Source organism: Spermophilus citellus, assembly GCF_964194105.1.
Source record: "Spermophilus citellus genome assembly, chromosome: 13".
Classification (NCBI taxonomy): domain Eukaryota; kingdom Metazoa; phylum Chordata; class Mammalia; order Rodentia; family Sciuridae; genus Spermophilus; species Spermophilus citellus.
The window spans coordinates 59,064,523-59,075,339 of record NC_138193.1 but is presented as its reverse complement, the minus strand read 5'-3'; the positions used below and the strand labels follow the sequence as shown (position 1 = coordinate 59,075,339).

Sequence of the window (10,817 nt, the reverse complement as noted above, 5' to 3'; positions counted from 1 at the left end):
TGTGCGGCGCGCCTGCGTAGTGCAGAAGCGCACGTGTTGGAGTTGGAACTTCTAATCCGCCGTCGAGATGGCCGAGATGGAGACACTGAACGCTGGGGCTGAGGACGGCTTCACCCAGGTCACCCGCAAGGGAGGCCGGCGGGCGAAGAAACGACAGGCAGCGCAACTGTCAGCAGCAGGGGAGAGTGGGGACGCGGGCTGCATGGACACCGAAGAGGCCCGGCCGGCGAAGAGGCCCGTCTTCCCGCCCCTCTCTGGGGACGGACTTGTGGTACTTGTTGGGGGACCAGAGACTGATCAGGCTGGTAGTCTTTGCATGATATTGAATGTGAGGGCTTTGTTGCCGTGAAGTGACTCTTCTGAAGTTTAACTTGGTTAAAGAGCAGCGTTTTATAAGTCTGCTGTCATTTTACAACCCCGTCCTCCACCCTCATTCCTCCTCGCGTCTCCTGAGTTTTTTTTTTTTTTTTCTTTAATTGCAGGGTGGAAAAGAAGAAACGCGGAAAATTCCAGTCCCAGCGAACAGATACACACCATTAAAAGAAAACTGGATGAAGATATTTACTCCTATTGTAGAACATTTGGGACTTCAGATACGCTTTAATTTGAAATCAAGAAATGTAGAAATCAGGGTAAGGAGAATGTCAACTATTTCCATATAAACCAAGTTTTTCTCTACTCCAGGGATGAAAAAGTACAAGCAGATTTTCTTTCAAGGGATCTGTTTCATTAAATGGTTTTCTTCAGTTTTTAAATATATCATAATGAGTCTGAACTTACCAAGTGTATTCAGAATCTGCATTTAATACAAATTCAAATTGCATTCCAGAATTGATTCCGAGATCATATTAAAATACTGGCTACCTGTGTGTATTTTCTATAATGTTTTCTTTTTAAGAAAAGCAGAGTAAAGAGATTGCCATACAACCAAGTGTATAAGTAATAAATTTAAATCCTTGCTGTAGTACAAAACACTTTATTCATTTGCCTTTTTATTTATTTTTGGTACTGTGGATTGAAGCCAGGAGTGCTTTACCACTGAGCCACATCCCCAGCTCTTTTTCATTTTTAAAATTTTGAGATAGGCTGTCACTAAGTTGCTTGGGCCTCCCTAAATTGCTGAGGCTAGCCTAGGACTTGAAATCCTCCTGCCTTAGCTCCCTGTGTCACTGGAATTACAGGCATCAACCTCTGTGCCTGGCTCAAAATACTATATGTTTTAAAGGTACCCTTTTGATCTGTGTTACTTTGAGAATGAATGTTGCACACATATGTGTACATGTTGTCATTCCATGGTGTCACTCCAGGAGTTAGACATTAAAATTTTATTTTGGACTTTTTTTTCTGGGTTCCAATTTTGTATGAGAATCAGTAACCAACATTAATGTATTTTCCTTTCTGAAGATTCTTATACTGGCATTAGGACAAAGAGGCACAACTGTAAATAATTGGTATGTTTTAAAATATCTTAGGTTGTGATGGTAGAACCCCTCTTTGTTCCCATCATCACTTGCATTCAGGTGTTTATGATTTCATGTGAAGACTTCCTGTTTCCTTGTAATTCCCCCACATCATTGTTTTAAGTCTTTCTCTATGTCATTTGTGCCAGATTTTCTTAGACTACAGTACTTATATTTTGATGTCCTGGTTTCCTAAGCATTTCTAAAGAATAAAAGTTAAGTGTTTCACTGCCTTTCATGTAGGAGACCCTATCATAAGTTCATCTCTCACCATTTCTTTATGTCCATACTTTTTGGTTGCTTTGCTTTCTGAAAAAGGTCTTCACTTCCCTGCTCATTTTCTCTTCCTTCTTCAGTTCTAGTTATCTTTCAAGATCTAGCTCAAGATTTTTCTCCCTTATAAGTCCATTTTCAGTCTTTTCTTCAGTGCCTAAGCTTTTATTGTATTTTGCTCTTGTTTATTTTAGGGTCATCACTTTGGTTATCTTCAATGATGCTGCCATATAGCAGGCACATAGTGGTACTTTAACATGCACTACATTATTTGGTCTTTAGGGCAGCAGCTCTATGAGTTAGATGATTATATTCCACTGTTATAGATATGAGGACACAGCATTAAAGAAATGAATTATCTTGACCAAAGTAATCAGGCCAGTGTGACTATTGATGCTAGTAGGAACCACTTAGGACCTTCCTTTCTGACTTTATTTTATAAACTTAAGTCCTGGAGTACCTGCGAGACTTGCCCAGAGTCATATATAGGAATCGTATCTGTAGTCTAGTTTTAAATGTGAAAATGCAGGATTTTGTCAAATATGTGATCTCTTCAAACAGATTGTGAATCTGGGTGGGAAAGTAGAAATAATAGTTTTGGAGTCAGTGTTTGAATCTTATCTATTTTTACTTTTTAGTATTTTAGTTTTTTAACATATAAAAGTATTTATAATTAGCTAGGCACGGGGCTGGGGATGTGGCTCAAGCGGTAGCGCGCTCGCCTGGCATGCGTGCGGCCCGGGTTCGATCCTCAGCACCACATACCAACAAAGATGTTGTGTCCGCCGAGAACTAAAAAATAAATATTAAAAATTCTCTCTCTCTCTCTCTCTCCCCCCTCTCTCACTCTCTCTTTAAAAAAAAAAAAAAAAAATTAGCTAGGCACAATGGTGTGTATCCATAATCCCAACTACTCAGGAATCTAAGGTGGGAGGATTGCAAGTTCAAAGCCAACCTGAGCAACTTGGCAAGATCCTGTCTCAAATTTGAAATATTAAGGTCTGAGAATATAGCTCAGCGGCAGAGCACTTGTCTAGCATTACAAGGCCATGGGTTCAATCCCCATTAATACAAAAAAAAAAAAATTATTTATATCATTTAACATTCAAGGTTGCAAGGTTGTTACATAGATCAGAGGTATAGTGTTAAGTATGCTATTTACAGTGGTAGGCATTTTATCAATAGTGGCTGTTTTTGCTATTATTAAGTAAATAATTTGACGTCAAAATCCCTGCTTAAAGCTTTCTTGGTTTCCCCTTCAGTTCCAGGCATGTATGTAGCTAGGACCAGAGTTATTGATTGGAAGACATCAGCATATAGATAATTGAATAAAGAAGATTAGGTCAGGATTCTTAGGGAAGACGAAGGAGAAGATGATGAGCTTGTGCATTGAAAGGGTGGAAAAGATGGAGGGCTTTCAGAGTGTGATCCTTTGGGCTGAGCCACAGGAATGTTGTGGTAACCTCAGAAGCCTGACCAGTAATAGAATGCATCCAGTCATTTGACAATCTTTGGGTGGAACTGCCCTGCTAGGGAGCTAGGAAAGTTTTGTTTTGCAGACTGAAGACAGTGTTCCCAAAACTGGGTTGTAGACTATGCTGGAGAAGGATGATGGTGAATGGAGTTATAATAATGGGAAAAATTATTTCTAGTATTTTGTTAAAACTATTTTGTTTTTCATTGCTCTCTATAAATCTGTATTCTTTTCCCCCACCCAGACTTGTAAAGAAACCAAGGATGTTAGCGCTCTGACAAAAGCAGCTGATTTTGTGAAAGCCTTTATTCTTGGGTTTCAGGTGGAGGTGAGTGATTTCGTGACATTTAAATGGGAACCTGAAAAATATCCAATGTGGACATTTCATTGGATTAATCAATTTTTAAAAATTTGTCTTCTAACTCTAGAGTCTGAATTTTAGTTCCTGTCACTCATTCTTGGTGTCTAAATGGGATTGCCCTCACAGTGTTTATTTTTATATTCTAGGATGCTCTTGCCCTCATCAGATTGGATGACCTCTTCTTAGAGTCTTTTGAAATTACAGATGGTAAGCATGTGGTCTTCTTGTGAAATACTTTTCTTTTGTATTGCTGACTTTGTATCCTGTTGTAACTTTAAATTTTCTAATAGCATCAGTAGAACTGTGTTATTAGCACTTTTTAAAAAAATGTAAGTTTATATCATTTAATAGGGAAATTTGGTTAATGATTAAACTTTATGTGGAATGGGCTGATGCCCTGGAGTAGGTTACCACCTGAGGTCTTGCTTTTCTTCTCTAGTTAAGCCCCTAAAGGGAGACCACCTGTCAAGGGCAATAGGAAGAATTGCTGGCAAAGGAGGAAAAACCAAATTCACCATAGAGAATGTGACTCGGACGCGGATAGTTTTGGCTGATGTGTAAGTTTCTGATCATGAGAAAATTATTTTGTCATAATTTATATTTGATCTTTTGTTAGTTTCAAAAAAGTCATGTTATATTTTATGCTTAATGTTGCCACTAAATATTTGTCAATATATGGTTCTGAATGACTAGTCATCTGTTTTGAGATTAAAGTTGTTGAAAAAAATTTTAGTAATTTTAACTTTTTTCTCATTTAGCAATAATAGAAATATTTAGAATCACTATTAAAAGAAACTGTATTGCAGATAAATTAATCAGGGAATCTATTGATTCGTTAGGAGAGAGTATGCAGTAGGTATTTCAAATACCACTGTGAGATTTTCCTTTAAAATCCATAGCTTGTATTTTTTGTAGATTTATATCTCTGTGTGTGTGTGTGTGTGTGTGTGTGTGTGTTTATATTTCAAGGCCTTTCATAAAAGGAAGATGCATATTGTGCATTGGGTAAAAATAGCTATCAAGTAGTTATATGTGCACATAAATAAGATGATATGGGCTTAATGAGGATAAGAGTGCTGAAAGCAAAGCTGGGATTACCCCTCTCTAAGGTTGAATCTTCTCTGCTGCCAGGTTGTGGATTGTACTGGTACATGACTTGAAGCTTATATAATGCTATGAAGTTGAGAAACGAAGCAGTTGATTAAAGGGAGGAGGGACCTGCTTACAATTAAATCCAGAAAAAGTTTCATTTAAGATCATCTCACTTTTGCTCTAAACTCAGGGAGTCATCATTATTTAGGTTCTAAATTTTAGACTTCCATTGTACTTTACAGATAACTACAATACTGTGTTGGTGGCCCTCTACCTAACGCCAGGTGTATTCTGCTTTTGATCTTTTATGGATTGAGCCTAGAGTTGTTAATTTAGAACTCCAAAGATGAAAATTATTTGCTTGTGAAGTTATGGCTTAACTTTAATTATTGTTAAATTGCTAATTTGTAAATTTAGTAGTGTTAACTTAAAACTTAAACCATTCTTTAATAGTTTACTATGGCATAACTTACATACGATAAAATTCACCTATTTAAGTGTCTGGTTCAGTGAGTTGGGAAATGTAATCCTGTTGCCCCATCACAACCTCATAGTTCATCATACTGAAAGTTCCTCTGTGCATCTTTTCAATGTTCCTTCACTCACTGTGTTCTCAGGGAAGCACTGCTTTACTTCCTATCACTGAGTTTTGCCTTTCTAGAAAGTCATGTAAGTAGAAATATACAAAGGCTTTGGTGTTTGACTTCTTTTAATTAGCATGTTGTTTGGAGTTTCTCCATTTTGTTAGTAGTAGTTCCTTTTTGTTGCCAACTGTTATCGCATAGACATTGCATTTTGTATATTCATTCACAGTTGATAGATATTTGGGTTATTTCATTTTGGGGGTATTATGAATAATGTTGCAATAGAATTACTTTTTATATCTTTTGTATTTTTGTTAAACTTATTTACAAACTACTTCAAATTTAAGAGATGTGCTTGTTTTTATAAGCTTTTGCTATAAATAGACTAATTGGAAACCCAATGTGTAACAATTTATATTGTGAAATAATCATAAAGTAGACTATTATACAGCAGTAAGTGGTTGTTTTTAGTTTAATGAATTGCTAATAACCTGGCAAAGTGAGCAATACATAAAAATAAAATAAAAATAAAATAAAATAAAAATAAAAACAATTTGTTTCAGATATATTCAGAATACCAGATCGGATGCCTATGTACCCTGAGACCTTTATTCCTTTGCAACTATTACCCCCACCCCAGGTTACTTTGGTTATTTTAGTAGCAAAAGTAGTCCTACTTTATCTGTTCTTGTTTTCTGTATTTCTTCGTCTTTCATGCTGCATTTTATCAAAGTGTGATATACATGTAATTTGAAAAACCAAGAATGTCTGCCATATACCTCCATTTCACCCTCTTCAGAGGAAACAAGTTTCATTTCTCTTAAATAATTTTAAAATGTATTTTTCTTGAGCCAGGTGCAGTGGCAGGTGCCTGTTATCCTAGTTACTTAGGAGGCTGAGGCAGTCAAAGGCGAGTGTGAGGCCAGCCTGGATAATGTGAGACTCTGTCTCAAAAATAATAATAATAGGGCTGGGAATATAGCTCAGTTGGTAGAGCGCTTGCCTCGCATGCATAAGGCCCTGGGTTCAATCCGCAGCATAATAATAATAATAATAATAATAGTTGCTGTTGTTATTATTTATATCTATATTTCATATGTCTTCCTGACATACAGCTTCTCAATTTATTTTTCAGCCATGAAAGATGATATAGCTTTCTTTCACACCCTCTTCTGTCTGCACTGCATACACTCAGCTTCACTAGCACTTCCAACTTATTGTTCACCATACAGCCACTTTGTTTTTTCATTAGTCCAGGGTCAGTGTCACATGAAAACAGAAATCAGTGCTCAGTATTTTCTATAGCCGAACCAGGTGGTCTCTCTCCTTTGCAACTTTGACTTCACTTGAGGAGGTGTGTCAGTGTGTTTTCTTAATTTTCAGTGTACTGATTCAGCAAAGAGCTACTCGTCATTTATATCTCCTCTTGGTCTATTTGGATGCATCAGACATTTTAGAAATCTCTCCTGGAGCCTTCTGTTCCCTAAGCACCCACCCACCCTCTCTCTATCTCATACTGACTCCTCCTTTCACCTTTGCCCTTTTTGCTATTAGAATCCTTGGTTCCCAGTGTCTCTTTCCTTGAGTTTTGCTTCAGGATGTTCCCACTGCCGAGTTAGGTGTCAGGTCACTTGGGTCTACAAAGTTAATTCCCACACATCTATCTGCTTTCCACCTCCCAGAATGTATTACCTTCATCATCTTCTTCCTTTGGGTTTAGGTCTGAACTGTCATTTTAGTGGCATTTGGGGAAGAAGCATACTTATGTGTTGAGTCTGTCTGCTGGTATCTAGAAGAGGAGCATTTTAGAGAGAAGGAAAAACATGAAGGTCCTAAGTTGAGGGCATGTCTGGCAGCATAAGGAGGCCTTATGGGCCTGGTAAAGTATACCAAAGGGGAATTAGGGATGTGAACAGAAATCACCGCACCATGGGGTCACTGTAAGGACTTTGGCTGTTACTGTGTCAGTGGGGAGCCATTGGATGAGTGTGTTCAGCTGAGGGAAAGCAGGGTGTATGTGTTGGGGAGTTAGGGATGGAGAGGGAGGTGTAAAGATTGGTAAGATCAATAGATCAGAGGTCCTGGCGGGGCTCTGGACTACTGATATGGGTGCATTAAGTGGTATGAAACGAAATGACAGAAGGTGATGGAGACTGAATGTTTGATTGAAATTGAAAGTGTGGAGTTGTTGTAGTTTTTAGTAATGACAAATCCAGACTGTGACCACAGAAGTGAAAGTTTGTGGAGTAGCTTGGAAAACAAGATCCAATATTGGTATAAAATATGTCAAGGACCCAGTAAGCTAGGCTAGGGTGTTGGAGTTAGTTATCTTCATAGATATTGAAATGATCAGAAATTGTGATGACAGTAGTCAAAGACAGTGAGCCAGGAGTGAGCTAATGTTTTTGAGGATGATCTGTGGGGACAGCTGAGGACCACAACAAAGCAGGTTAGTAGGTCTGAAGAGAGTAGATTCAAAGCTAAAGGTTTTTAAGGTGGTGAGTGTCTGAAGATGGCAAGAGAAGTCAAGAAGGCCCTGCCCCCTTCAGCCTCAGTGGTACATGATTCATAGAAAAAAAACTGGCTGCATTTGAGAGGTACGTTTTAGTTAAGAAATGATGTGAAGAGGATGTTAACAGAAGTTGAAGATATGGCAGATTTAGCTCATGACTATTGTAGAGGACACAGTGAAAATGGACTCAAAAAGCAAAATTATTACCAATCATTTGAGTCATTTCATGATGAATAACTATTAAAAACAGTCCCGTGATCCTCACCAAAAAAAAAATTTTAGATAATCTTTAGAAAGCTTTGCAGTTGAAACTGAGGTATGATGTTATTTAAATACACTTTTACTTGCATTTCTGAGTGTTCATTCAATTTTGCCAGTGTATAGTCTTAGACAGGCTTCTTGATTTCTCCCCAGTCTGGGTACTGATGATTGAACCCCAGAGCCTTGTGCATGTGCTAGGCAAGTGCTCTAATACTAAGCTGCATCTCCAGCCCTAGGTTTCTTGATTTCTTATAACCTTCTTTTCTTATGTGTGCAATGGGAATAACTTCTACCTAGTAAAGTTTATGTGATGATTATGTGAACATATACATAAAGCCCTAGCACATGAAAGCACTTAATGGTAGCCCTAGTAAGAAAGAATCTTAAAGAAATCTTAGTTTGTTTTTAATTTTTGTCTTTTCTGATAATTTTTTATTGGGATACAATTCATATATCATAAAACTCACTCTTTAAAAATTTACTCGTTAGGATGTTTACAGAGTTGCATGGCCATTACCTTGCCTTCATGTAGAAATGGGAATCTTATCATGATTCTGCAGAGTCTTTGGATTATAGGATTTAGGTAAGGAAATGCTGTTTGTGGCTAACTGGTCTCACTTTATCTCTTCCAGGAAAGTTCACATCCTTGGCTCTTTCCAAAACATCAAGATGGCAAGAACTGCCATTTGCAACCTCATCCTGGGTAATTGCAGTGTACTTTTTTTTTTTTTTTTTTTTTTTTTTTTGTATTTTCTCTTGAAATAATAGGGAATTTAGGAATTCAAACCCCATTTGCAAAGCAGTTTAGGTACTCTGGAGAAGCTCTTCTAAGTTAGCAGATATGGACCTAGCGAAAAATGTTGAAGTATTTGCTTAGATTCATTTGTCTTCTAGAGAAGATAAAGGTTTTATTGGGTAATATTACTTAAATCTCTGGTGCTGTTCCCTGAGTAAGTACATAAAAAAACATTCCAGAAGAGAGAACACCAGGGGAACTGCTGAAAAGCTTTAGTCAGTTTGTTTCCTTTAGTCCAAGTTGCTCAGAAAACCTGGGGATTCTCCTATTGCTGACAGGCTCCTTTTTGAATTATCTTGATATTCAGTGCCTTTAATTGAGAATATTTGGGTATATTTTTATGTAGGTTCTTTTCATGATATAAAGTAGATCCAATTTAAAAAATGTCCTTGGTCTTATTAGGGTTGTAGACTTTTTTTCCCATAGAGTCTGTGTGAGTATATCAGTGTATGTAAACTACTTATTTTTTCCTTTACAGGAAATCCTCCATCAAAGGTTTATGGCAATATTCGAGCTGTGGCTAGCCGAGCAGCAGATCGGTTCTGATTTCAAATCAGAGACTTTTTATCTCATTTTTGGACTCTTAAAGAAAAAGACCTTGTACCCTGAAGGTGATCACATGAAACCATGTGAATTATTTTTTAGTCACTTTGAGACTGGATCCTTTCTTCTGTTCTCAGCAAGAAGTATAAACAGGAAAGATTTAATAGTATTCACACTGAATAGCTTTTTGGATAATTTAAATAACAGAATCTAATATTATTATTATACCTACACGTGTTAAGCTTTATTTTTTTGTTTTTTGGTTTTTCTTTTTAATGATGGGAATTGAACCAAGAGACTCCTCATGCATAGTAGACAAACATTCTTCCACTAAGCTGCAGCCCAACCCTTCTTTACTCTTTTTTTTTTTTTTTTTTTTTTTGAGATAGGGTCTACTTAAGTTGTCCAGGCTGCCTCAAACTTGCAATTCTCCTGCCTCAGATTCTCAAGTAGCTGGGATTACAGACTTGTGACACCATAACCAGCAATTTATCGTGTTTTTTTGTTTTAAATCACAGAAAACAGATTTGCAATTTGGAATTCTCTCATGTAGAGGAAATTTCTTGCTTAAACAACTTCTGTATGAATTTTTAAGTTTTTATTTATAAATTTATAAACATTTCTGTAAATTGTAATTAAAAGAATTATCTCAAATAACCTATGAATCATGACTTTTCCTTAATACTGGTATTATGGAAACACTTTAGAATCAGATCATGAGCAGCAGTTTTGACTCTACTATATGAACCAATAACTGATAATCTTTTATACCAGTTTTGAAGTTCAAGACCTGCATCACAAGGTTGATGTGAAAGTTTTTCAAATATTTAACAAAGTAGTCAGACAAAAGATGTTAGATGTATTTCTCCTAATCAGCGAAGTAGTAAAAATAAAATCCCCTCCCCCAAAAAACTGTTCTGCAAATGCAGTGATAAACTAGTGTCTGATAAGCTATGATCTAATTATTTTATTCATTTTTAAAAGGGAAGGAACCTACCCCATAAATCATTTGATGTTGGTAACTATTCTCTGGTACAAATGAATAACACTTGACCGAAACCTTTAATGATGGGAATAACAGAAAGTTCACTCAAGAATTAAACATATTCTTATTAAACTTTATTTGTACTCTATCAGTTACATGTGTCCCAAACTAAACTACTTTTTACATTGCATTGGTTGGAATATTGTTAACCAACCAAGAATCCAGCTGGAAATTGCTGAGTGTGTCCCACCCATTGGCATGGGTAATGTGTATGTGTAGGTGTTACAATCCTTTACTTGCCTTGTTGAAGTGTATTTTGGGACTTTGTTAGTACTGCAGCCTGTACAGTCTTTTTTTTTTTTTTTAAGTGCTCTACCGCTGAGCCACAACCCCAGCCCAACAGCCTGTACAGTCTTTAGGCATTATTGCCCTTCCACCCCACCCTTTGCCCAGGAAGGTACTTTCAAAACTGTGAC

The 10,817-nt window shown here is 37.0% G+C and overlaps 1 protein-coding gene across 1 annotated transcript; it reads left to right on the top strand.

Moving 5' to 3' along the window:
* On the top strand, window positions 1–10,013 carry PNO1 (partner of NOB1 homolog). The gene is made up of 7 exons (XM_081264194.1): window positions 1–271; window positions 483–632; window positions 3,452–3,535; window positions 3,715–3,775; window positions 4,008–4,125; window positions 8,650–8,720; window positions 9,292–10,013. The coding sequence occupies exons 1-7, from the start codon at window positions 68–70 to the stop codon at window positions 9,357–9,359; spliced, it is 756 nt and encodes a 251-aa protein (XP_081120320.1). The 5' UTR covers window positions 1–67; the 3' UTR covers window positions 9,360–10,013.
* The last annotated feature ends 804 nt before the right edge of the window (window positions 10,014–10,817 follow it).

Excerpts from the sequence above, each read along its gene's own strand:
- PNO1 (XM_081264194.1), top strand. The coding sequence starts at position 68 with ATGGCCGAGATGGAGACACTGAACGCTGGGGCTGAGGACGGCTTCACC. Across the intron at positions 272-482 it reads TCTCTGGGGACGGACTTGTG|GGTGGAAAAGAAGAAACGCG; the intron begins GTACTTGTTGGG and ends CTTTAATTGCAG. Across the intron at positions 3,776-4,007 it reads GTCTTTTGAAATTACAGATG|TTAAGCCCCTAAAGGGAGAC; the intron begins GTAAGCATGTGG and ends TTTCTTCTCTAG.